Raw genomic sequence first — 27,923 nt, forward strand, 5'->3', positions numbered from 1 at the left:
AGGAAGGCAGGCAGGCAGGAAGGCAGGAAGGCAGGCAGGAAGGCAGGCAGGAAGGAAGGCAGGCAGGCAGGAAGGCAGGAAGGCAGGAAGGCAGGCAGGCATAAATGGAAGTGAGTTTGCAGAAGAGTAGTTTTTGTCCTTTCCACTGATGAGGTAACTGCGGATGTTGAAACAAACTATAGCGGGAAACTACCCAATGTAGGAGGTATTTTCTTAATAGGTTCATTTAGAAGATGCTTTGGAATTCCAATTCTGCAACACTACCAAAACCCAAACCAAATCCATTGCCATGGAGTCGATTCTGACTCACAGCGATCCTACAGGACAAAGTAGAACTGCCCTGCCCCATAGGGTTTCCAAGGAGCTGCTGGTGGATTTGAACTGCCGATCTTTTGGTTAGCAGCTGAGTTCTTAACCACTGCGCCACCAGGGTTCCTACATACTAAAGAGTACCCTAACTCTACTTTCTTAGGGTTGAGGGAGAAATTTGGAAAAATGAGAATAGAAATATCCTTACAAAAAAAGAGAGAAAGTTTAAAGAAACCAGATATAGCATTCTTTTGAATGAGAAAACAACAGGACTTAAAACTCCAAAAATATTGGGAACCACTGATGTCAAATTATCCAGGAAGACCAAATTATAGATTCTGGTTCCATCAAGCAGAGAAGATACAGTCTTTTACCAAGAACCTGGGTTTAGTGACCATTTCCTGTCGGATGAGGCCACAAAACATTTTCTATTTTCTCCAGAATTCTCTCCCACTTATTATCTTAGATTGGTATAGGTGGAATCAACTCTGAGAAAAGATTTAGGGATCTAAATGCTTAGGCTTAGGGCAGGAGTTAGGAGTCAGCATTTGCCAAAAAGGGAAAATAAAGCTGTAGGTTTGGGACTCTTCCCCTTACTGAACGGCTGAGGGGCTGGAGCCATGTTTACCTTCTATTCTCCGAGCTGGCAGCAAAGTAGAAATCAGAAGGGGGGCCAGCTCAGCAGAGAGGAGCTTTAGCTAATTTGAGGGAAAGAAAGTGCAGGGGTCCCAGGATAACATCCCTCGAGAACCGCAGTCAAAGCCTCAAAAACTAAACACCGATGTGACCTGGTTCCCTTCAGGCAGCCCAGGATGGGGATCTCAAAGGCAACTTTAGATTACATCAGCGAGACGCAGTGGCTGGAACAGGGGCTGCCACTATGAGGTTGGGAGGCCATGGAGAGTGGCACTGTGGCCGGGGCTGGGCGCTGTCTGCTGGGGGGTCACCTGGTATCTGCTCAGGAGGCTGCACAATTAGAAGCGCAGCCCCTCGGCTGGCCCGCAGTGAGAGAAGCAGAGCGACCGGAGCGTACCTGGCTGGGAAGTCGGTCATGAACAGTTCTGGCACCAGCTCCTGCAGGGGCACAGGGAGGTCTGGGTGTCTGGGGCAGGAGATGAAGTCCTGCTCGATGGCGGTCAGCACGCAGTCTTCCATGTTGAAGTAGTGCACGCCCTCTGCCTTCTCACTGTGGTCAGCGCACCGGGCCCAGGACGCTTCGCAGACTGGGCAGGGCACGTACTGCTCCATGAGGGGGGTCCCATCACTCTCTGTGGCCGTCAGGGCTAGCGGGGACAGAGCAGGAGACCGTTCATGCAGAGGAGTTGCAAGGGGTCTCTGAGCCCACAGCTCTAACCCCAGGCCAGGGCCTTTCACAGAGGGTCTGTCTGCCTCGCCCTCCAGGGAGGGCTGACATGTGACCGCTGCACTCAGGGATCCTCTTTGGGAGCCCCTTGGGTGGTCTGGACCCCGGCAGGTTAGCCTAGGAGGGGCCGTGCAGGTGAAGGAGGGGGCTGGCAGGAGGCAGGGATCCCTCCTGCACAGCTAGGTCCCAACTGGACGTCACAGCTGGGTCTGACCTATGCCATGCTCCACCATGGAACCACACCAGCGCGCAAGGAGACGCTCTTTTTAACATTTGAAACATGAAGCTTGCGGTTCCTGTGCTCCTTTCCGCAAGAGCAACGCAGTGGAAGAAACGAGGGCAGATTATAATAGACAAAACAGGCATCTTACACGGAGACACACGTCCTTCTGCACACCTGTGATGGGAGGCGCAGAAGTACCCTCAGGGCAGGGCCGGGGGCAGCCTAGAACCCTGTGGGCCCCTCTGACGGTTCCAGGCCTGGGTGTAACACTGCATGCTGGGAGGGGCTCTGGCCCTGTCTGTCTGCTTGGCAGAGCCCCTCACCTCATGGTGACCGCTAATGAGCCCCCAACAGCCAAACAAGGAGGGCAACGCTCGCCAGCGCCTGCGGAAGGGGCACTGGTAGGTGGGGAGTCAGAAAGGGGCCAGAAGGGTCTTACGAGCCTAGGGTCCCCTGTGGAGCCCCAACCCCCACAGCACACACTGAGCCACGTTCTCTAAGGGCCCCTTTGGAACCTCTTTTTCCATGAGGACCTCCTTCCTGCCAGCACCTGAAGAGTCCAGGTGCACCCCTGTAATAAAACAAGCCCTGGTCTCATGCAAGCAGATCCAGAGCTTGGATCTTGGCTCCAGCCTGTCCTGCTGCTGTCCCTTAAGCACCTCCCTCTTTGTGCTCTCCTTGGGTGCTGGGGTGGGTGCACAGATGGTGGAGGCTTGCCTCAGCAGGCAGATGTGGAGCTGGGGTTTCCAACCTGCTCCCCGCTCGGCCTCCAGCCATCAGCGGGTGGGTGGCCGGGCTGCCTGCAGCACCCTGCTCCTCCTCCCCTACGGCACCCTCACTGTTGGCCGCAGCTGCAACCCCTTTATGCAGGCCACCCCACATGGCCTGTGGGTTCATCTCCACCCCTCATGTCCAAACAAACAGAGGACACCCACTGCTTCACTTCAAAAGTGTTTTTTTTTTTTGGTGAAGTGTCAATGAAGAAGCTGATCAAAGGGTGGGAGCAGGGCCATGAGGGTAGTTTCGTCCCCACCCAGAATAGGGGCAGGCAGGGAAGGAGATGGGCCCCTCCCTCCCCACCACCACAATGCTTTCGTCTCCATCAGACTGTCCCCAAATTCCAGCTTCCCTGTCCTCACCGTGCAGAGCAAGCATCGTGGCAAATAGCGAGCATCCTCTGGGACCACGCTGCACCACACGGGACTTTTATTCTCTACGCTGTCAGCAGCCAGGAGGCAAAGTTCTTGCACGTTCACTTGGATTCTAAGTCCCTCATCTGTTCCTCACTCACGCCCAGAGCTGGCCTCCTCAGGGGCCAGGACCCCCGCCAAAGGGCCATTAAGACCCCTCTGGTTTTCTTGGGCTGAGTGCTTGTGAGGTTACTTTTCTTTAAAGAAGGAGAAGCTCCACCCTGATTTATAAAGAAATATCAATATCCGCAAACGCTTGGTTCAAGAACGTTCTCTTACCGGGAAACCACTGATCGATCAAGGAGTTGACATGATCCGTGATGAACGCCATGGCGGAGAAGTCCCTCATTTCTGACTGGCAGATGATTTTTATTCCTCCGCTTTTTTTCTTTTTCCAGTTTACGTCAGAGGACTCGACACTGGAAATCAGACACAGAGAGGAGCACATCAACAAGTGGCCCTGAGGCCCACGGGTCTCCCCACCTCTGGGGCCCAGCCCAGCCCCCGAGGCCCAAAGGGCCCTCTGTGGGCACGATGGAGTGGGGCGTCTTGCCTCTGCTGTCGCTGCCCCCAACATGGGCATGGGGGAGGGAAGGCGATGGCTTTGGAGCATGGATGCTCAGGACGGAATTGGGCACTGACCCTTAGTGTGACCCTGGGGAAGTTTCTCTACCTTTCTGAGCCACAGTTTTCTCATCTGTTAAGTGGCAACTGTGAGGTTTAAGTGAGAAAAAATATATGGGAGTACCAGGCACCGAGAGTGGTCCAAACAAGCCCTCAGAAAAAGTTAACTTCCTTCTTTCTCTTCTCTTCTCACAGAGCTGAAGAATGTTTCAAAAAATTTATTGTGAATATCAAATAAAGTATCTTCTATGTTTAGCATTTATTAAATCTGTTGAGCTGACTTTATGTCTATCTCAAAAGAAAAAAAAAGGGAAGAGAGCTCAGTTTGGTGCAGGTGTGTCTGCAGTGCGGGATCAGGTGATTGCAGAGTCGGGGCGCAGAGCCGGGGGACAGCTGTGAGGCCTTCCTGGGAGGGGCTGGGAAGAACACGCACCCCCTACTCCTGAGCCCAGGGCGGCCCGTTTCCCTCACATCCTGGGCTGGGGCCACCATGTCCTCCCTTGCCTTTTCTATCTCCAGTCACTACCTGCTTCTCTTGCAAGAAGAGCATAGGAGGGGTGAGGAGATGGGAACCTCCGGAACATTCCAGAAGGCTCATTTCTGTGAGTGGTCATGGTAAGCTGCTCTCAAAAGCAGAATTATGGAAGAGGGCCGTGGTGGTTCGGTGGTAGAATTCTTGCTTTCCACGCAGGGGACATGGGTTTGATTCCCGGCCAATGCACCTCAGGCACAGCCATCACCCATCTGTCCACGGAGGCTGGCATGTTGCCACGACGCTAAACGGGCTTCAGCAGAGCTTCCAGACTAAGATGGACTAGGAAGAAAGTCCTGGCTATCTACTTCTGAAAATCAGCCAATGAAAACCCTATGGATCCTATGAAAATCCTATGGATCACAATGGTCTGATCCCTTGTGCATGGGGTCGCCATGAGTTGTAGCCGACTCGTCAGTAACTAACAACTACAACAGTGGCTGAAAAATCCCTCGCTGGAGACTACGACAGGGGTGCTACCACGGCGCCATGCTGACTTGGCCAGGTGGGCTCCCAGTTGCTCCTACCTGAGGTCGCCGCCATCAAAAGTGACCAGGAGCCCTTCCTGCCAATAGATGGTATGGTTTCTTTTCACTCTGAATGTGCTGCAGCGATTTCTCTGGTTTCCCGTAAAGCTGTAAATGGTCACTCTCCTGTTCCTGCTTTTAGTATTCTTCTTGTTTTCAAAAAGCTGAAAGACAAAAGAAAAACCCTGCTTAAGTATTCCAGGCTCTGCACAGGCCCGGGCAGCTGTCTAAAGAGGCTGGCCTGCCCCCATCTTGATAAACGACCACAGCCTTTCCCACCACCCCACTCCCTGCCGCCCATCCCTGCTGCCAAATCACGCGACGCCTCTGAAGGGTCTCCTGGATACTCTGGGAACATATCTTCTCCAAATGGTTGAAAACAGGCTTTTTCTTTTAAATCTTTCCCCTTGAATTTGTAAGTAACAATTTATGTTAGAAAGTGTGAAAAACACAGAAAAAACATAGGGAAGAAAATAAAATACCAATTTAATACCAAGCAGAGAGAGCATTAAGATTTTGGTATATTTTATTCCAGGTTTTTTCTATGTAGGTATAGTTTTAAAAACAGTCGAGGCTATAAAATCTGTTGCCACTGAGTCAGCTCCTACTCATGGCAACCCCATACGTGTCAGAGTAAACTGTTCTCTATAGGGTTTTCAATGGCTGACTTTTCAGAAGTAGATTGCCACGTCTTTCTTTCAAGGCACCTCTGGGTGGATTCGAACTTCTAACCTTTCAGTTAGCAGCCAAGTGCATTAACTGTTTGCACAAGTGTCCTTCTAAATTTATATACTTTTTAAAACTTCACTTTTCCTAGGCCATTAAGAACTCATTATAATTGTTGCTGTGTTGTGAGATTGTTAACCATTGTCGTAGGGCAACGCTTGTAGTAACTGTTAAATGAGAAACTGTCTTGTTCTGTAAGCCTTCATCTTAAGTGAGAATAACAGCACAATTTGAAGGGCGTAGTCAATGTCACTGAACTGTGCATGTAGAAATTTTTGAAATGGTGTATCTTTGGCTATGTGTATTTTCACCAAAAAAAAAAAGGTTGAGAAGTTAGAGGGTTGATATGTTGTGGGGTTGTTAACCAATGTCATAAAACAACATGTGTACTTCTGTTTCATGAGAAACTATTTGTTCTGTAAGCCTTCACCTGAAGTACAATAAAAAAAATAAAAAGTAAAAAAAAAGAACTCATTATAAACATTTATTTTTCTAATGCTTAATATATTATTAAATTTAATAATTTAGTGACGATCATTATTGTTGCTATTCACCCCACCCTCAGATGTTTAAATTGGTTCCAATGTCTTGCTCCCAGAAATAAGCTGTGACGAACATAAAAAAGAACAAAGCCTTTTCAGATTTCAAATTATGTCCTTAGATTTTTAGTGCAGAGGCTATCGGTTCAAAGGGTCTGATCACTTTAATGTTCTGGGTTCATACTGAGGAACTGCTTTTTGAAATGACTCCACTGTTATGTGTCTGTGTAGGGTGATGAAAAACTTGGCAATGGATTCAAGTGACGGCTGCACAACATGATTAATGTAACTGGTGTCAATGAATTGCACATGCAAAAAATGTTGAACTGGCGAATGTTGTGTTATATACATGTTTTACAACAACAACAACAAAAAGCCAACTCTGGTTTCTTCTTGAATTTGCACTCCTTTGATTACTGCGGAGGCCGAACTCCACTGTCCTTCCTCTGTCACCCATCTGAATTTCAATAGGTGCCTCTACCGCAGGAGCCCACTTGGAGCTCAGGCCGCACACGGACGCTGCTCCAGTGACCGCCCACATGGAGCTGGGGCAGGAGGAAGAGTTCAAAGACAGGGCAGGGTGATGGGAGTCTGAACCGCCAGGAGGCCAGCTCCCGCGCCCACCCCCTTCAATCAGCGCTACAAACAAATCTCCTCACTGCTAAATGAGTCACAACATTTATAATTTTTCAGGTTCTTGCATATTCTTTTATCATTTCAGCCAAATGGGAAGATCAAAGAATATCTTTATTTAGCCAAGAAGTTATAATCCAATAAGCATCATCTAACTACAATGCGGCAAAAGAAAATTCATATGGAGTGTTGTGTTAATTATTCAACAGACAGTGCTTCTTCAAGTGCAAAGTCAGAGTCCCTCTGACTTATCCCATAGTGGGTCGGGGCAGGGCTTGAGAATTTGCAGGCTGACACTGTTGGTCCAGACACCACACTTTGAGAACAGGTACTCTAGGCATATAATACACGCATGATACTGCCTTGTGTGACGTTCAGTTTGACTGACAGCTGGCACTCACTTCAATAACTCCAGGCCACCCCACAGAAAATAACTCCTTGTGTTATGTCTTCATTGTTAATGGACCAAGTTAGAGTGTGACCCCTATGGTTCTCAACCTTGGGTGCATCTTGGAATCACCTGGAACTTTAAAGACCCCCATGCTGCACGCAAACATTCTGACTCAAATGGACTGAAGCAGGGTCAGTGTCTGCTATGTTTAAAAGCTGACTCTAGTGTACAGCCGGGGTCCCCAAACCAGCCACGGTTCTGCAGCAGCAGCATCACCTGGGAAATGGTTAGAAATGAATACTCTTGGCTCCCAAGTCACACCTCCTGTGTCAGAACCTGTAGGGGTGGACCCAGCCGTCTGGGCTCTAATGTGCCCTCCAGGGGATTCTAATGAGGGTTAAAGCTCAGAATCATTGTTCTCAAGGGGATGGTCTAGCTGAAGCATGAGCCCCTCTGTCTAAAGAGAAGGCAGCCCGCTGAGCTAGCCTCGTGCCAGGGGCACTGGCTCCTGATACAAGAGCTGGTCTTTAGTAGCTCCCACCAGCCAAGAGCACCTCCCTCAGCAGGCGCCTTGCTGGCATCCCGCACGCAGAAATGCAGCTACCTGGAGGTCCATCTCAGCCAAGCTGATCAGCATCCGCGCTATAAACCTCTGCCAGAAGCCGACGGGAACGAAGCTCATCTTAAACACCCTCTTGATGGTGTTGGCCGTGGGATGCCGCATGCTGTGGGTGTCCAGGCCGGGCTTGGAGGGAAGGAGGTGCGGCAGGAGGTAGCTGAAACACATCAAAGGGGACAGGTGAACTGCACAGCCCCAGCTCAGCCGCGAGGCCCCCGACGCACCACGGACCACACGGTCTGGGACTGGCTCTGTGGAAACATGAGATCAGGGCCTTGGGAATTTTATTTTCACAGACAACAGTGGCTTATGTGCTGAGACCAAATGTTCCCAGGGAAAATGTAGATGGGCATGCTAGACATATTCATGGAGGTTTCCAGGAGAGACTAGAATAATGCTACCAGAAGAAAATCTATCCTGAAAACATCTATGGTCATAAAAGTGTCAGAGAGCAAACTGCAGTTGCTACTCCATAAACGGGGTTGTGATTGGAGAATCACTTAAAATTACCTTGGGTTGGTGAAGGAAAGACAAATACAGCTGCACACTTCCAAGGACGAGGGGGATGCTGGGGTCGGAGTAACATCTTTGGCCTTCCAAGCTATTTACTGTTCTTGGCCACTGGAGACAACACAATTGCCTTACAAGCGGGAATGAGGCCATTTGTGCAAGAAAGAAAGGGATGCTTTATGAGAACACTGTTGCTCGTCATAAAAATGCCATGTTACTGTGTCAGAGAGGTGCTCATGCCTGTTGTTACAGCTGGAGCCTGGGCAGTACCTCAGTGTGTGGAAAACAGGCTGTCTGTGTGCCTGTGGAGCCACGCGGGAGGGGGGTACGGGGGGCCCTCTAGGAGCAGCCGCCACAGCAACCTGGGGATATGCAAACACCAGGCCCTTTCTTAGCAAAGGTTTTGCCTTGGCGTCTCCTAATTCTTTCAAATAAATCAGCTTAGACCCAATAACTGTCTCGAGAACTTTCTGGAAGATACTCCTAAAATGTTTTATACAGAAAATTCAATTACAGCCTGGTTGGCCAAGTGCAGGGGCTTTAATCCCGCTTGGAACTTGCACGCTCCGTCTTGAGACTCTGCTTCTTCACCTGGCTAAGTCTGTTTCCTGTTCTGGGAAACACGGAGAGAAAGGATCTCATCTTCACAGGGCTGTTGAGAGGATGAACTGAGGCTGTGCAGGGAAAGTCCTGAGGCCTGGTCATGGCCCAGCGGGAGCAGGCGGGGAAGGTGAGCTCCTTTTCATTCATTTCAGACTATCCCAACCATAGGGTTGTCATTGGCTAATTTTTAGACATAGATTGCCAGGCCTTTCTTCCTAGTCTGTCTTAGTCTGGAAGCTCTGCTGAAACCTGTTCCTCATCATAGCAACATGCAAGCCTCCTCTGACAGACTGGGTAGTGGCTGCACATGAGGTGCATTGGCCCGGACTTAAACCCACGTCTCCTGCATGGAAGGCGAAAACTCGACTGCTGAACCACTGCTGCCCTCTGACCTCCTTGGGTGTCTAGTGCTGATCTGTTGTGTCGTCCACCCACATCACACAACCTCCTCACTCCGGCCAAGCCCCAGGGCTCTCTGCTAAACGCTCCTCTCTCACCTTGTAGGTATGTGCTTCATGTGGGCAGTGAACAATCTCTACACCAGGTGTCCCAGCACATGGCACACACAGAGCAGGTGCCCAGTAATTGACTTTTTTAAAATTTTCAAATACAATTTTTATTTATTTATTAATATTTTATTGTGATTTTGGAGAAAATTTACATAGCAAATTAGATTCTCATTTAACAATTTCTATACAAATAATTCAGTGACATTGGTTACACTTTTCACAGTGTGTCAGCATTCTCATTATTTCCATTCTGGTTGTTCTGTTTCTATTAATCTAGCTTCCCTATCCCCCCTTACCTTCTCATCTTTGGTCTAGGGTAAATGCTGACTGTTAGGTCTCATTTAGATGATTGCTTAGAGAAGCACAGTACTCACGGGTGATACTGTTTATTTTCTGAGCCACTCTGTCTTTTGGCTGAGAAGTGACCTCTGGAAGTGGTTTGAGCTCCAAGTTTAAAGGGTATCCCAGGGTGATAGTCTCGGGGGTTCATCTAGTCTCTCCTGGTCCAGTAAGTCTGGCCTTTTTATGAATTTGAGTTTTGTTCTACATTTTTTTCTCATTCTATCCAGGGCCATCTGTTGTGTCCCTTGTTGGAACAGTTGGTAGTGGTAGCCAGGCACCATCTAGTTCTTCTGGTCAATAATTATCTTGAAGGCAGAGATGATTTAGAGGCCAGCACAGGACATAGACAGATTCAAACTCTGGCAACCAAGGCCAGTTCTCAAGGAGACCTGAGCCTTCTGGCAAGACACCTGGCACCGGGTTTGAGACCAACTACAATCAGGAAAGGCTGTCCCAGGATATGACCAGAGAGTAAGTCTGTCGTACTGTGGTGGCCTGCATGTTGCTGTGATACTGCAAGCTATGCCATCAGTATTTCAAATATTAGCAGGGTTATCCACGGAGGACAGGTTTCAGTGGAGCTTCCAGACTAAGACAGACTAGGATGACAGGACTGGAAATCTACTTCTGAAAATTAGCCAATGAAAACCCCTATGGATCACAGCAGAATACTGTCCAACTCATTTACTTTGGACATGTCACCAGAAGGGATCAACTGCTGGAAGAGGACATCATGTTTGGTGAAGCAGAGGGCCAGCAAGGGTGAGGGGGACCTTTGGTGAGATGGATTTGCACAACAGCTGCAACGATGGACTTGAACATGACGGTGATCATAAGGATGACGCAGGACCTGGCAATGTTTCATTCTGTTGCACATAAGGTTGCCGAGTTGGCGTTGACTCAATGGCATCCATCCATCCATCCACCCACCCACCTATCTATCAGTCAATCTCTCTCTCTCTATCCTGTCTATGTATCTATAAACAGGCACATGGCTTTGGGTACTGAACACAAAGAAATAGTAACATTAATGGTAGCATTAATAATAGCTAATGTATTTGGAGGTCTTACTATGTAAGAACCACTGTTTTAACTACTTTACATGTATTATCTAATTTACAACTATAATACTAGTAGGTAATAGTATTGTTCCATTTTACAGATGAGAGAAAAAAGGGAGTTGGGATTTATACTCAGGCAGTGTAGCTCCATGTTCTAATCACTGCACTACAAGAGCCCCCATGAGGACCCAACAATGATCTGGCTAACTGACTACGCATCCAAACATGCACACGTACATCACGGACTGCTCTTCCCGAGTACACAGTGCCGCGCGCTGTGACCAACAGCACATGCCCACTCCTCTGAGCTGTCAGGTCTTGGCAATGTTCTCAACTCACTGTGCGTCCAGTGTCCTGGGGGAGCTCAGGACTGCCCCAACCACACAACTTACATGGATCAAAGCCAAGGACATCCCTGGGCCACGCAGAGGGTCATGTGGATTCCTCTTTTGGGTGTCCCTTTTCAGGACCCTACTCGTGGTTGGTGCAGCAAGTAGGACTGAGGTTCCCTCCTACACCCAGAAGGCCGAGCACAATGCTGAGCGGGCCCGAGGGGAAGGCAGCCTGGGGATGGCTCCCAGGAGGCCAAGACTGTGCCGACAGAACCTCTGGGATGGCAGCACTGGGTCCAGGCCGGCTGCCCCAGGGTCTCTGCTGGTCATCTCCATGGTGCTCCACGGTTGGTGCAGTACGATGGTGGTGGTGTTCTATGATAGGGGTGGGCAAAAGTCTGTGGATTTGGGATCCTGGTTGCTGCCTCATGGCCAACATCAGCATTAGACCCAGGAAGTGGCTGAAGCTGAAACTAGGACAAGGAGGCTCTGGGTACCAAGCTGGTTTAAGCCAGAGTGTCACTGAGGACTGGACCCCTCCCGGGGAGGGGGATGCTTTTCAGTTTGGCAGCCCAGGAAGATGCATCTGATAGTGTGAGGAAAGAATCCAACATGAAATAGTTGATGGACACCAAGCCTCGACAGTAAGAATTTGAAGGAAGGAAACTTAAAGAAGAACTTATAAAGAGGGTGGACTGATTTCCCAGTCAGAGCACCTGCCAGCGAGATCAAGAGGCCGTGGCTGCCTCTCCCCTGACCACCTCAGGGCTGACACTGGGGCCACAGCAAGTTCCAGGGCTGGGGGAGGCAGAGAGATGTGCCTCCAATCCTGCCCACCTTCCAGTGGCCGATACCATAGCTGGGGGATCCGTGCAGAAAGATAAAATGTAATAAGTTGATAAGTCTAAAGTAGTAAAAGCTACAGAAGGACAGTGGGAGAGCTTCTGAGAGGAAGGAGGGTTCTCAGAGGTCCCTGGACTGGAGCAGAGCAGCTTGGGAAACAGGCCTATGGCCAGCGATCCAGGCCACAGCAGAGTGTGGGGCAGGGTCAGAGGGCTCCTCAGTAGGTTCAGGGGTGAGCGAGAGCCCTGACTAGCCAGAAGACAATGGAAAGACGTCTTTAAAAGACTGAAAGAAAAAACTTGATGGAGGATTTTACAGCCAGGGAAAATATCCATCACAAATGAGAGTGAAATAAAGACATTTTCATGTAAACAAATGTTTTATCTGAAAGACAGAGTTTGCTGCCATCAGATCTGAACTTTAAGAAATGCTAAGCAAAGTTCTTCAGGCTGAAGATACCAGACGGAAACCTGGAACTACAGGAAGGAATGAAGTGCACCAGAACTGATAAACATATTTCTTTTTCTTAATTTCTTAAAAGGCTATTGATTGTTTAAAGGTTTAAAGCCAAAATGATAACACTGTATTGCAGGGCTTATAACATACGTAGAAGAGCAAAGAAGATGGTAGGGGTTGTAATGTAATTATATTGTTCTAAGGCTCTTACATTCTATGTGAAATGGTATAATATTAATTCCAAGCAGATTGTGATAAGGATGCATATTTTAATTCCTAGATCAATCACTAAAAAAAATCAAGAAGAATAGCTAAAAAACTAATAGAGAGAATAAAAATACTAAAATAAAAAAAATACATTAACTCAAAAGAAGGCAGGAAAGAATGAACAAAACAATAAAAACAGATGTTATAGCTAGAAAACAAGTAGTATGATAGCAGGCTTAAACCCAATTACATCATTAATTACATTAAACGTAAATGAACTAAATATTCCTATTAAAAGGCAGAAATTGTCAGAGAACAAAAAGAGACTCCATTTTTATATAAAGACCTAGGTAAAATGAAAAGAAAAGGATAGAAAAAAGTAGGTAGAATAAAAGAAACTGATGTGGCTATTTTAATATCAAAGTTGACTTCAAGAATAGGAATATTACCAGAAACAGAGACATTTTATAATGATAAAAAGGTCAATTCATCACAAAGATGGTGTCATGGGTTGAACTGTGTCCCCCAGAGCATCAATTTGGCTAGGTCATGATTCCCAGTATTGTATGATTGTCTACCATTTTGTCATCTGATGTGATTTCTCTGTGTTGTAAATCCTATCACTATGATGTAATGAGATGGATTAGTGGCAGTTATATTGATGAGATCTACAAGATTAGATAGTGTCTTAAGCCAATCTCTTTTGTGATATAAAAGAGAAAAGTGAGCAGAGACATGGGGACCTCCTGCCACCAGAAGGGCAGTGCCAGGAGCAGAGCATGTCCTTTGGACCTGGAGTTTCTTTGTGCAGAGGCTCCTAATCCAGGGAAGGATTGATGAGAAGGACCTTCCTCCAGAGTTGACAGAGGGAGAGGGCCTTCCCCTGGAGCTGATTCCCTGAGTTTGGACTTCTAGCCTACTAGACTGTGAGAGGATGAATTTCTCTTTGTTGGGGCCAACCACTTGTGGTACTTCTGTTATAGCAGCACGAGATAACTAAGATGGTAAAAACTGCAAATATGTATGCAACTAATAAAAGCTTCAAAATACATGAAGCAAAAACTGACGGAAATCAAGGGAAAAATAGACAAATCCATAATCATAGCTGGATATTTTTACATTCCTTTCTTATTAATTAACAGAATTAATAGAAAAAAATTAATAAGGATATAGACTATTTGAACAACATTATTTACCACTTTGAGGTCCTCGGGTGGTGTAAATGATTGAGTGACTACTAGGTGAAAAGTTCGCGGTTTGAACCCACCCAAAGGCACCTTGGAAGCCAAGTCTGGTGATCTGCTTCTGAAAGGTCACAGCCTTGAAAACCCTTTGAAGTAGTTCTACTCTGCATACATGGGGTCATCATGAGTCAGGATCAACTTGATGGCAACTAACAACATTTATCCCTTTGAGCTATTTAAAATTTATGAAACACTTTAGCAACACTTGCAGAATGCTCATTTTTTTGTGTGCTTGAAACTTTCACTAAGAAAGATCATATACTGATCCATAAAATAAATCTCAATAAATTTCAAAATAAAGAAATCTTAAATTGTGTTCCATGAATAAATAAAACAATTCAGTTGAAAAGCAATAACAAGGTTAAGGAGAAAATCCCCAAATATTTGGAAATAAAACAATGCACTTCTAAGTAACTCATGGTTTAAAGGAGAATTCACAGGGGAGATTAGAAAATATTTTGAAACTGAATGATAATAAAAACAATATAAAATCTGTTGTGTTTTTTACATAAGGCAGTGCTTAGAGGGAAATTTATGGCTTTAAATAATTATATTCGAAAAGAAGAAGGGTTTAAAATCAATGATCTAAGCTTCTATCTCGAGAAATAAAAGATGTACAAATTAAACCCAAAGTAAGAGGGAGGAAATAAAAGATAAAACAATTGAGGAAGTAAAAAACAAACAAACCATAGAGGAAATCAACAATGCCAAAAGTTGGTTCTTTGCAAAGATTTAAAAAATGATAAACACTTAGCAAGATTAAAGAAAAAAGACTAAAAGACCAAACAAAGAGAGAAAAGATATATTATTAATATCAGAAAAGAGAGGATTATCACTATAGATCCCACAGATATTTAAAGGTTAGTAATGTAATATTATAAACATCTTTTTACCAATAAATTCCCTCACCTTAGATGAAATAGGCAAATTCCTTAAAAAACACCACTTACCAAAACTGACACAAGAATAAATAGAAAATGTGAATAACCCTATACTCATTAAAGACATTGAATCTGCCATTAAAAAACTTTCCATGAAGAAAACTCCAGGCCCAGACGATTTTATTGATGAAGTCTATCAAAACGTTAAGAAAGATACAATACCAATCTTACAAACTCTTACAGAAAGTAGAGAAGGAAGAAAAACATGCCAACTCATTTAATGAAGCCAGCATGTCTGATAACTATTTTTTTTCCATAGACAACATGACTCTGTACACAGGAAATCTTCAGAAATCTGTAAAATATCTACAAGCCCAAATAAATGAGTTTATCAAGGTCTCTTGATATAAAATAAATATACAAAAATCAAGTCTTTCTGTACACCAGCATCAATGAAAATTACATTAAAAATATATAATCTACAATAGCAAAAGCCATAAATTATATAGAAATAAATTTAATGAAAGATGCACAAGATATAAACACTGAAAACAGTGTTTTTCTTTTTTTTAGGGGTGGGGTGGGCTGGGTAGAAACAGATGAGCTGATTCTAAAATTTAGATGGAAATGCAAAGAACCTAGAATAGTCAAAATAATTCTTGAAAAAGAAGAGCAAAGTTGGAGGATGTGGTAGGCTGAATAATAATCCCCAAAGATATCTAGGTCCTAATTCCTGGAATCTAAGAATGTTACCTTATATGGCAAAAGAGGCTTTGCAGATGTGATTAAGTTAAGGATTTTGAAGCTGGGGAGATTATCTTGGATTATGCAGGTGGGCCCTAAATGCAATCACAAGTGTCTTTATAAGAGGGAAGGAGAGGGAGATTTGACACAGAAGAAGTCAATGTGACCACTGAAGCAAAATACTACACTGCAGGCTTTGAAGATGGAGGAAGGGATCATGAGCCAAGTAATAATAAGGAATGCAGTTCTAAAAGCTGGGAAAAGTAAGGAAATGAAATGGATTCTCCCATGGAATCTCCAGGGACAGCGCAGCCCTGCTGACACTTTGATTTCGGCCTAGTGAAACTGATTTCAGACTTCTGACCTCCAGAACTCTAAGTTGTAACTCTATGTTGTTTTAAGCCACCAAGTTTGTGATAATTTGTTACAGGAGCTATAGGAAATTAATACAGAGGGTTTATACAATTTGATTTCAAGTCTTACACTAAAGTGACAATAATCAGTATAGTTTGATATTGGTGTTAAGGATAACCTGTTGCTGTCAAGTCGATTCTAACTCATAGTGACCCTACTGGACAGAGTAGAACTGACCCATAGGGTTTCCAAGGCTGTAATCTTTACGGAAGCAGACTGCCACATCTTTCTCCCGTGGAGCGGCTGGTGGGTTCCAAGCACTGAACTTTCGGTTAGCAGCCAAGTGCTTAACCACTATGCCACCAGGGATCCTTTGGCATAAGGACAGGCATATAGATTAGTGGCTATAATGTAAAGTACAGAAACCATATAATAAGATCCTCAAGACCTTGATCTAAGCAAATATTTCCTAGAGAAGACACAAAAAGCACTTATCACAAAAGAAAAACAGCGATAAGTTAGCTTCATAAACATAAAAAAATCAAGCCATGGACTGGGAGGAAATATTTGCCAATCATTTATCTGAGAAGGCACTGCATCCAGAATACATAAAGAACTACTAATAAGCATAAAACCTGACTAGGCATTTTATGAAGAAGCTGTATCAACAGGTAGTGAGCTCATGAGAGGTGCTCAACATCATCCAATCAAGAAAGTGCAAATTAAAACCACAAAGAGATACAACTTCACGTCCATTAGAAGAGATAACATTAAAAAGACTGATAAACAACACATGTTGGAGAGGAAATCGAGCAACTAGCAAGTACAATCTCCTGGGAGAGCTGTTTGGCAGTTTCTTATAAAAATAAACTGACACTCTCTGCCTGAGGAATTCCACCCCTAATATTTACTCAAGGGAAATGAAAACATGTCTACAAAAAGACTTAAGACTATAGCAGCTTTCCACCACCTGTCAGTTTGCCGTACTGTGGTGGCTCGTGTGTTACTGTGATGCTGGAAGTTACGCCACCTGTATTTCAAATACCAGCAGGGTCACCTATGGTGGACAGGTTTCAGCAGAGCTTCCAGACTAAGGTAGACTAGGAAGAATGACCCGGCAATCTACTTCTGAAAATTAGCCAACGAAAACTGCCTGGATGACAACAGAACATTCTCTTTTACAGTGCTGGAGAATGAGCTCCCTAGGTTGGAAGGCATTACACAATAGCTGTAACAATGGACTCAAACATACCAATGATCATGAAGATGGCACAAGACATTTTGTTCTGTTGTACGTAAGGTCACCATGAGTTGGACTCAACTCAAAGGCAACTGTCATGGGTTGAATTATATCCCCAAAAATATGTGTCAACTTGGTTAGGCCATGATTCCCAGTATTGTGTGGTTGTCTTCCATTTTGTGATTGTAATTTTATGTTAAAGAGGATTAGGGTGGGATGTAACACCCTTGCTCAGGTCACATCCCTGATCCCATGTAAAGGGAGCTTCCCTGGGGTGTGGCCTGCACCACCTTTTATCTTACAAGAGATAAAGGGAAAGGGAAGTGAGCAGAGAGAGGGGGGCCTCATATCACCAAGAAAGCAGCGCTGGGAGCATAGCATGCCCTTTGGACCCAGGGTTCCTGTGCAGAGAAGCTCCTAGACTGGGGAAGATTGATAACAAGGACCTTCCTCCAGAGCTGACAGAGAGAGAAAGCCTTCCCCTGGACTGATGCCCTGAATTCAGACTGGTAGCCTACTAGACTGTGAGAGAATAAATTTCTCCTTGTTAAAACCATCCACTTGCAGTATTTCTGTTACAGCCGCACTAGATAACTAAGACAGCAACTAACAATAACAACAATATAGCAGCTTTGTTCATAATAGCCCAAAGCGGGAAACAACCCAACTGCCCATCAATATGTGAATGGATAAAGAAATCATGGTAAAGCCATATAATGGTGGACTACTTAGCCAGAAAAAAGAATCAACATGACACACCCAACAGCAGGGATGCATCTCAAACACACGATGCTGGAAGAAGCTAATTAGAGAATGTCCTGCATAAATCCCTTTATATGAAGTTCAAGAACAGGGAACACTAAGATCTGTTGATAGAAATCAGAATAGTGCTTGCCCATAAAGGATGCAAGAGAACATGGGGGAACCTTCTGGGGTGATGGAAATCTTCTACATCTCGATATGGGTGCTGGTTACACAGTTGTACACATTTGTCAAAACTTGTTTTGAACACTCAAGATCTGTGTATTTCAATGTATGTAAGATTTACCTCAATTAAAAAAAAAAAAAAAGAAGGATGTGAGTGGCACAGCCAGGCAAGGACCAATCAACAGAACTATTTAACTGGAGGGCGGTTGGGTCATGTAGCGGAGGGGTGGGGTGAGGAGTGGGTGTTGGGGTACAGGGAGGAATTTGAGCGTGGGTGATTGGAATTGCCACTCCCAAAACAGGGCAGTGGGGGGAGACAAGAGAGGAGAGAAAGGGGGGTGTCTCCCACACATAGTGTTGAGGGCCAAGCTGGCCTTCCAGCTTCTTGGAAGCTCAGGCCCAGGCTCCGGAGGGCACTCCCTGCTGGAGACCAGGGTGAAGTGCAGGGAGAGGGCTGCTGAGGAGGACACAAGTGGGCAGGGAAAGTGGCAGGGTCACCTTGTCAGACACCATGTCAGACCTGAGGATCTGACTCCTCAGGGGCAGTCTTAGCAGAGGACAGGGGTCAACCGGGGGCCCCCAGGGCCAACTTGGAGGCCAGCACAGAGCCATGAGGGGTCAGTAGAAGATGTGGAGGCTGAAAGAGTACCAGGGTGTTGGGAAGGAAGGAAAGGAGGAAGGGGAGGGGGAGACTTATTTTGTCTTGCTGTAGTTTAGAACTGGGGAGACCGGGGCTTGTTATAGACCCGGAAAAAGTCTGCAGAAAAGAGGGAACAATTAGCTGCTACATGGAGCGTTTCTTCACTTTACCCAGGGCTGCCTGCAGGACCCTCCAACAATCCCTCCTGGAGTCTGAGATAACCCTGGTGCCCCATGAGCGAATAACCTCAAGCTGCATTTTGAAGCTGCACTATTTAATTAGCATGCACAGTCTTGTCCTTTATGCCATTCCAAGTCGCTAAATAACCAAGCAATCAACACCGCCAGTTATGGATTGAATTGTGTCCCCTCAAAACGTGTGTCAGTTTTGCTAGGCCATGATTCCCAGTATTGTGTGATTGTCCACCATTTTGTCATCTGATGTAATTCTCCTATGTGTTGCAAATCCTACCTCTATGACATTAATGAGTAAGGATTAGAAGCAGTTATGTTAATGAGGCAGGACTCAACCTATAAGATTAGGTCGTACCTTGAGTCAATCTCTTGAGATATAAAAGAGAGAAGCAAGCAGAGAGACAGAAGGACCTCCTACCACTAAGAAAGCAGAGCCTGGAGCGGAGTGGGTCCTTTGGACCCACAGTCCCTGTACTGAGACGCTCCTAGACCAGGGGAAGATTGATGACAAGCACTTTCCCCTAGAACTGACACAGACAGAAAGCCCTCCCCTGGAGCTGGCAACTTGAATTTGGATTATTAGCCTCCTAGACTGTGAGAGAATAAATTTCTCCTTGTTAAAGCCATCCACTTGTGGTAATTCTGTTACAGTAGCACTAGATGACTAAGACACCCCCCAAAAGATGCATCCCCAAAAGATTTATTATTAATGCCATTCTTGCAAGTGTTCCTACACCTTTCCAACAAATAGAGTTTATTTCAACCCCCTGAAGAGATGTCCACGGCACATGAGGGGGAGCCCAGCAGAGGGACCCACTGTGCCTGCCCCTCCTCCCTGGCACTGGCCCGGCCCTGAAGGCAGTAGGGCACAGACCCCGTCTCCCCGGCCTCACCTGTCATTGGCGACAGGCAGGGCAATCTCGAACTTGGCCAGGAACTGGAAGTACTGCTCCTCTGTCTGCTGTGTGAAGCCAGTGCCCACCAGCAGCATCCTGAGGTCCTCCGCGCGGATCACCCCATTCTTGGCAACCGACCTGGAGCCTTTGATGTTGAAAATCCTCTGCAGGCACTCGGACAGCCAAATGGGGTCGAGGAAGTAGAGATTCCGCAGGCCGTGGCTCGTGTCCGGGAAGTGCAAGAGGGTGCCAGTTTCTATGAGGAAGCTGATGGCTGCCCCGGAGACAGGAAAGACTCAGCATTAGAGAAGGGAGGCAGAAGGGACTCTGCAGGCGACACCATTCCCTGGGGGCTGAGACACAATTCTTCCTGAAGCAAAACCAACACTTCTAGCATGCTCCTCAGGCTGGGTTAGCTTCCTGATGAAAGCTTCTCTAATGGTACCTGGGGGTCCCTGGTAGTGTAAGCAGTTAATGCACTCAGCTGTAACCAAAAGGTTGGAGGTTCGAGTCCACCCAAAGGTGCCTTGCAAGAAAGGCCTGGCCATCTACTTCTGAAAAATCAGCCACTGAAAACAGTATGGAGCAGTTCTACCCTGACACACATGGGGTTGCCATGAGTCAGAATCGACAGCAACTGGTTTACTGGTTTTTAATGGTATCTTGTACCTTTTCCTCATAAGTCGAGCTGATAACTAACTGGGTAACTAGTTGTTTGGCATCTGTCTCCCCAAATGAATGGTCAGCCCTAGAGAGCAGGGATCAGCGGAGCTGGCTTATAAGTATATCCCAAGGGGCAAACATGATGCTGGCACAGGGTTCTCTCTCTCAAAGGAAAGAACGGAGGGAGGGAAGAATAAAGGGAAGGCGGAGTGGGTGAAAGAAGGAAGAGAAAGAAGGCAGGCAGGAAAATGAGGATTTCTTGGACTCCCTTTCAAAAAATATGCCGTTTGTGCTTAGGGTCAAGCTAGAGCCATCAGTGTAGGGAAGATTCCATTTCTCGTAAGTGCAATGCCCCACCCACCTTCCTGGAATCCTGCCTGCTGGCTGCCCCCCAGCCCCTCTGCCACCCACCCCACCCACCGGCCTGAAGGTCCTCATAGTCCTTGATGTCGTTGTCTGGGGTCAGCTCCACCAGCTCCTCCAGCTGCCTGTCCGTCAGGTACTGGACGGCATCCCTCTGGCTGCGCCGCTGCTGCTCCGCCAGGACAGCCTCCTGGAGACTCAGGTAGCTCTTGGGGACCTGGGGGTGGCAGGTGGCCGAGGTGGGGCTCCAGGCCAGCTCAGGCGGGTCTGTCCCTCCCACAGCAGTGGCCCAAGGCCCTGAGGAGGTTGATCGTTTGTTTAGACCACTGCCTTCCAACCCACTCCCTCCCCTAAGAAACTGCTGACTGACGCTTGGGACCCAGCCTCATGAAACGTTTTCCAGTAACAAGAGGGGACAGTGCAGCTTCCCAAACAAACAGGACCCAGCGTCCTCAACCTGACTCTAGGGGTGAAGTACCCACCAGCCTGCCGGCAAGGCGCTGGCAACCGATGGTACTGCCCACATCCTTCATGCTGCAGGTGACCTGGAAGATCAGCTGCCGCAGCCCCTCCTGGCCCTCCAGGCTCTTACAAGAAAGTTCACTGTGGGGAGAAAGAACGTTTGCTCAGAACGCCAACCTCTCTGTGAGGACACATTTCAGTGTCTCTGTTTTTCCAAGTTTTGTCCCCAACGCTGGCAAGTACAGGGAACTGTGAAAATGGACACTAAGAAGTTTGTGGACTGCTGGCTTTGTGCAGAGCACCGTGCTGGGCATCCTGCAGCCGGTCCCGCAGTCTGTCCCCAGGACGCCCATTCTACTGAGGAGAACAAGGCTCAGAAGTACCAAGCAACCCCCAAGGACACAGCTGGGTTTGACCCAGGCCTTTGGCCCAGAGCCGATGCTCCTGTTATCACAGATCCCCGGGGCCTTCTCAAGGGCACGTGAGGAATTCCTGAATGCCCGATCCTGCATCCTGTGCCAGGCTGATGTGTCCCCAGGCTGGTGCGGGCACCAAGGGCATGGACTCTACCCAGAGTGAGGGGATCAAGGCCATGAGCCACCAGCGCAGCTGCAACAGTACACACTTTGTTTCCACAGGGGACACTATCAGAATGCTCACTTAACCCTCTGAGCCTCAGTTTTAACATCTGAAAAGTAGACACATTAACCCCCAGATCCTGAAGATCTGCTGTGGGGCCCAACAGGAGACAAGTTCAGCGACAAGCCCAGGGTGCTGGCCCCAACTGCACCACTTATCCCCAACCCCACCCTACAGGCCTCTTCCCCCTGTCCAACCTCTCCCAGACTCAAGGCCTGGTGAATCTCCCAGCCCACGTGGGACTGGGACCAGCCCTGGGTTTGGTTCTTGACAAGCAGTAACAAATGCTCATGGTGGATGTAGGCATTCGCATCACCCGGTCCACAGTGCACCCTCGGCACTGTCCATGGGGTGCAGAGGGAACCTCTAGAAGGTCCTCCCTCTCCAAGGGCTGAGCCGCCATCCTTCACCCCGGACGGGGCCCAGTCCAGCAAAGCCCCTCCTCAGAAGCCCTCTGCGGGCAGGTCCTGGGGAAGACAGATAATATGTACACGGTGTGGACTGGGTGGCCCCGGAGGACACTCACTGTAAGTGCTTGTTGGTGATGTCTGGGAAGCCTGTGGCTCTGGCCCCCGAGGGCGAGCGGCAGAGCGCCAGCACATAGGCGCGGAGCGTCGCGATTCTCTCCACTCGGAATTTGGTTTCGATTAAGTCCAGGTGTGTTCCCACCACCAACACCACTGCGTTTGGGGCCTTGGCCTGAGGGAAGGGGAGAGAGAGAACTGCACTGCTGAGCACTGCCTCTGTTCTATCAGACAAGGACAGGAACAGCTGTGCAGTGTGTACAGGCCTGTCACTGTGCAGCCCACACTCCTCTCTCTCAAACCCCCAAGGCCCTGTTGTGTGCTAGAGGGTGTCAGCTCCCCACTCCCTGAGGCACCATGAACTAATGAATGGGGGCTCTGTGGAATTCCACCCCCCGCCCCAAGGAGCTGCCGGGGTGCTAAGGGCTCCAGCCCGCGGGGGAGGGATTTCTGACCCCTTCAGACATCTTGTCAGCAGAGAGGTGGTGGGCTTGCCTTCATGACGTCACTGCTTTTCACCTGGGGAAATGAGTCCTGCTCCCCTTCTGGATACAAGAGTGGGGTTCTTAAATTTCAGTAAACCAGAAAAGTATAAGGGCATTAACAGCCATCAGGCCTAGTAGGATTTTTTGTTTTTGAGGTCAAGTAATATGTTTTTTTAACTTTATGACAACCCTTGACAAGAGTTACATAGGGCAGTTATTGCTACTACAATTAATAGTAGTTCCAGAAACCAAGTCAGAGTCCTTAGTGACCCACACAAGGTCACAGAGCACGAATCTTCCCTCTGTATGTTGTGATCAGTAATGGGAAAAGTCCAACACTTCCTTGCACTCTCATCCTCCCTACAGAGGACAGATTCTCTTCTGGAGACCTTTTGAGGCACACACGTCTCCACAGACAGATGCAAAGATGAGGACCACTGGACATAAGCACACTGCTCGTCTCCCGACGGTGGGAAGCCACGTGGATGCCCGTGTCTCTGTGATGGTTCATTTCATAGGTCAACCTGGCCTGGCTATGGTGCGCAGTTGTTTAGTCAAACACTAGTCTAGTTGATGTTATGAAGTAGCTACATGTGATTAAATCAGTTGGCCTTAAGTAAAGCTGATTATCCTCCACAGTGGAGGTGGGCCTCATCCAGCCAGATGAAGACCTTAAGAGCAAATAGGGGGTTTCCCTGGGGTGTGTTGTCTCCAGACTATAAATGGACATCTTGCCAGAACTACTCCACTCTTCTTATCACCTGACCTACATACTTGGGGACATAAGACTAAGAAATCTCTAGCTTGCTGTCTGATCCACATATTTTAGACTTATGAGCACCCCACAATCACGTGAGCCAAATTAAAATAAATCTCGATCTGTCCCTCTCTCTTTATATATATGTGTGTGTATTAATACATATTAACTATCTATCTATCTACCTATCTATTTCTCTGGCGAACCCCGACTAAGACAGTCTTCATGAAGCAAAATAGAATCTGCTGAATCTCAGATACAGGCTGAGTCTCTGTCAGCTTCAGGATCAGCTGAGGCCTAGTCAGTAGAATGTTAAGTGCTTCACTGTGGAAACACAGCAGGACCTATGACTTCAGGGCTCTCTGTAAATGCCCCCTCAAAATGCACAGTTATTTTTCCTGACATGATTTATTGTTTCTAGTAGAGGGGAATGAGTCAGAGAAATGGCCAGGCTCCCTGATGCTCTGAGTTTCTGAGAACTGAAGTGCTCTGGTGTTTCCTCACCTCGATGTTCAACAGCCAGAACTGCAGGCTGGCCACGGCCTCCTCGCCCAGCGCCAGGTTCCAGACCACCACGTACAAGGCCTTGTCCGTGAAGAAGCACTGGTTGACCGTGGCCATACTGGCCGGGCCACCGATGTCCCAGACGTTGAACTCCACAGACTCAACCTACTTGAGCAACAAGAGCAACAACAGTGAGCATTTTAAAAAACTAAGCTTCTGGTAAATCCAAGAGATAACTGCTATGTTTTGACTCTGTACTTGGGGGCCTAAAAATAGACGATGGTAGAAAAGCCTCACAGGCCTTGTGGTTTCTCTCAGGAACAGTACTCAAATGGAGGGAAGGGGGCCAGCCACTTTGAGGCAGACTTCTAGAAGTTTCTATCCACTGCTCACAGAGCGGCAGCATGGCTAGCCCTAGAGGTTTTTCTGAGTCTGAGGAACACTCGAGGGCATTATTCATGAAAGTTTGCTGACATCCTGCTGGAGGAAGTGCCCCAGCCTCACGTCATCCTCACTCCCGGGGACTCAGGCTTCTCCTCAGTCTGAGCAGGTCCCCAGCTTGTGTAGGTCAGAGAACGCCACCCACCAAGGATGCTGGGAAACTTCCTTGACGTGGGAATCAAACAAAAGATTAGCTGTTGGGCTGCCGGGAAAGGCTGTGTAAACTGTGGTTTCTCTATCATTTTATGAGGTAAGAGTCTGGCCTGAGAAGCCAAGGCTGCAGTTTTCTGTAGACGGAACTCTTTTCCACGATGCTGCGTTTTGGCGTCTGAGACACAGTGTGCTAACCTGCTTTTGTGTAAAGACGAGAACGAACAGCTGTTCTAAAGTGGCTGAAGGCCAGCCATGCAGAGTTATGGGGCAGAACGTCCAGCTCTGCTCAGCGTTCACCGGATCAGGGGGCTCTCCTCCAACTACCGAAGGAGAAACCTCAACGATGGCTAAAGGACAAGGACAATAGAAACATGAATTCAACCCTAGGCCTTGGACAACCACTTGCTATATAACAGCTGGAAGAAAGTCAGATCAAATGACTGTTTAAACAAACAAAGCAGGAGAGAATTCAGAAGATTCTGGTTACATTAGAGAACTTTTGGACATGAATTAGCAGAGTCCACTTCTAGGGAGCTCTGGGGCAGGCCTGGTATTAAAAGAGGGGGGAGAAGTCATTTCGTCTGTTCTAGCCAACAGGCAGGGTTCAGTGCTTTAGAGGGGCAACTCCTGTGCCGTGTTAGAATATACACTCTGCTTAAATGCCTAAGGAGTCCCCGGGCAGTAAACCGTTAATGTGCTTGGCTGCTAACCAAAAGGCAAGTGGTTTGAGTCAACCCAGAGGCACCTTGGAAGAAAGGCCTGGAGATCTACTTCCAAAAAATCAGCCATTTTGAAAACCTTTAGAGCATAGTCCTACTCTGACACACAAGGAGTTGCCATGACTTGGAGTCGACTAGACCGCAACTGGTCTGGATTTCCCTGATTTGAAAGGTGGTTTTGTGTGAAGGACTCTGCAGGGAAACCCAACTGTAGGTGGCGCTGTGGTGGGAGGTACTGGGAAAACCCTGCAAGAAATGGCCTCCAGACCCCCTGGTCGCCCACAGGACAATGGCCTCCTTGCGCCTGGGTACCTGCGTGGCTGGGTGTGACTGCAGGTGCTGGACAGGGACAGGCAGCATCCCTGTGTGCTCACGCCTAGCTGGCACAAACAGCTGCCTCCCTGAGCTGGCTCCAGGGGCCTAAGTCCCATCACTACTCTACAGTGCCTTTTCTTCGTTCCCAGGGCAGGACAAATCCCATTTTCACTTGTCTGATCCTGAAATGGAAAACAGGATGACCAACAGGCCACCAAAGGATGCATTTTAAAGAGGACTTAAAACCTTGATCTTTCCAAAACGTGGGGGGAAGCAAAGAGAGGACAGGACATGAATTCAGGGGTGCTTTGCTGGTGGGCTTCACTGGCAACAGCCATAATCCTCAACCCTGCTGGGGGGCCCTAGCCCAGGCCACTTGAATTTGTGTCTTTGGAACAGGGCAGGCATTGCTATCATTAAAAGCTCCTCAGGGGACTCTAACCAACAGCCAAAGTTAGGAACCACAGAATTAGAGCCTCAATTTAACTGAAACAGAGAAATGATGAGGTCACGTTACGAAATTATTCACTGCCCTTGGCAGGCACTGGTTTGGAACAGCACCCAGGCCCTCTGGGAGGCAGGCATTCTGGGACTCAGAACCCCCACCCCCCCAAGAAAGCCCTGGAGAGGAACCTTGGCCCAGCGAAGGTCCCCCCATCCCCTGCCCCACCCCAGGAACTCTGCACGCCGATCATCCTTGACCTTGGCTCTCGAGCCAGCCGGCCTCTGGAGCTCCCACTTGGTGGTTCTGATGGTGGCCTCGCTGTGCACCACCTGGGGGGCCCTCCCCGTCTGTAAGATCTCCAGGAGGGTGGACTTGCCCTGGCGCGGGGGACCCACAATGATCATCTTCATCAGCTTGCACTTCTCCGCCTTCCGCAGCTGAGCACGCAGGTAGGACAGCATTGCTTTGGGGCCTGTGCACGAAGGGGAAAGTCACGGCTGCTAGCAGCGTGTCAGCAAGAACATGCTCACCTCTCTCAGGTAACAAAAGCCTGCCACAAAGGAAGACTTCCTATGTGTTCTAACGGGGAAAGCTGTAGACTAGAGGGTCTGGTGGAGAGAAGGCGGGATACTAATCACCCCAAGAGTGAAATCTAAAAGTCCAGAACCAAAAGCAAACGCCCCTGCTGCCCAGGAGGTCAGAGAGTTTGACGATCCGGCCATTCTCCACACAACAGACCTCAGTTACTATAGCTTTGCAGGAAATTTTATAGCATCTCCGCAAACACTGAAGCTGGAGTTGTGCTCCGCGGTCACTTGGCTGGACTGGAGCTGTCTCTCCTAGGACGTGATGCTGAGGAAACCAGGCTACGGAAGCCCTACTCTACCGGGTTAAACTGTGTCCCCCCAGATGCTGGAATCCTAACCCCTACACCTGTTGATGTGATGCTGTTTGGAAACAGAGGATTCTTTGTTATGTTAATGAGATCATACTGAGTACAGTAGGTTCTAAATCTAGTCACTTCTGAGTTACAAAAAGAGCAGGTTAGAAGGAGAGCTATGCACACGGGGGTGGGGAAGGGGTAAGACAGATGCCACATGAGGATGGTCAACAAGGCAAGGAACGCCCAGGGCTGCTGACAGGAAGGGATCGACATGGCTGAGACCCTGATTTTTAGCCTCCAGAACTATGAGAAAATACATTTCTGTTCTTTAAAGCTATCCACCTGTGGTGCTTGTGTTACGGCAACACTGGGAAATTAAAGACACTTACCCTCTTTCTGGATCTCTGTGGGCACGTTGCTGATGCGCAAGTCTTCAACGTCTAATTGCCAAAGGTTCCCCAGCTGCCCCAGCTCCTGAGGAAGCTCCCGGAGGCCAGGATTGCTGAGGGCACATGCACACACACGCGGACGTGGACACACACACACACACAAAACACGTTGTCAGCCTATATGGCCTGCGAGGGACAGAGAGCCCACACCCAAGCCCAACAACACCTTGGGCCCTGACTCAAGTGTTCCATTTTAATATGTAAGTCAAAGCCTTTCTCCCTGGGAAGTCAGAGGTAGAAATGGCAGCGCTGTCTCCTGTAAATCCCCTGGGCTTCGAGCTGGGTCCCCCACCCAACTTCCTTGTCTTTTCTACTAATTACACTGCCATAAAGATTACTGCCGCATCTTCTTGGAATGGTAGTGCAACCTGAACAACTGTGTACTTTCATCCAGCCTTGCACTGTGTCACCCGGGCAGTGCTGCCCACCGCAGACACTCCATCAATGAGTGGGTGAGTGCTT

General features: G+C 47.8%; 1 protein-coding gene across 1 annotated transcript in view; it reads right to left on the reverse strand.

The window, feature by feature from the left end:
- Positions 1-27,923, reverse strand: part of LRRK1 (leucine rich repeat kinase 1) — a 183,072-nt gene that overhangs the window by 27,849 nt on the left and 127,300 nt on the right. Inside the window, exons 13-23 of the mRNA XM_004372645.2 lie at positions 27,402-27,514; positions 26,387-26,601; positions 24,057-24,221; positions 22,313-22,485; positions 21,168-21,288; positions 20,743-20,902; positions 19,657-19,933; positions 7,662-7,833; positions 4,769-4,932; positions 3,365-3,504; positions 1,343-1,592 (exon numbers count right to left, since the gene is read on the reverse strand). Of these exons, the coding sequence (XP_004372702.1) occupies positions 1,343-1,592; positions 3,365-3,504; positions 4,769-4,932; positions 7,662-7,833; positions 19,657-19,933; positions 20,743-20,902; positions 21,168-21,288; positions 22,313-22,485; positions 24,057-24,221; positions 26,387-26,601; positions 27,402-27,514 (1,950 nt within the window). The remainder of the gene's footprint in view (positions 1-1,342; positions 1,593-3,364; positions 3,505-4,768; positions 4,933-7,661; positions 7,834-19,656; positions 19,934-20,742; positions 20,903-21,167; positions 21,289-22,312; positions 22,486-24,056; positions 24,222-26,386; positions 26,602-27,401; positions 27,515-27,923) is intronic.

The sequence above is a fragment of the Trichechus manatus genome, unplaced genomic scaffold (genome assembly GCF_000243295.1).
Source record: "Trichechus manatus latirostris isolate Lorelei unplaced genomic scaffold, TriManLat1.0 scaffold00019, whole genome shotgun sequence".
In the NCBI taxonomy this organism is placed as follows: Eukaryota; Metazoa; Chordata; class Mammalia; order Sirenia; family Trichechidae; genus Trichechus; species Trichechus manatus.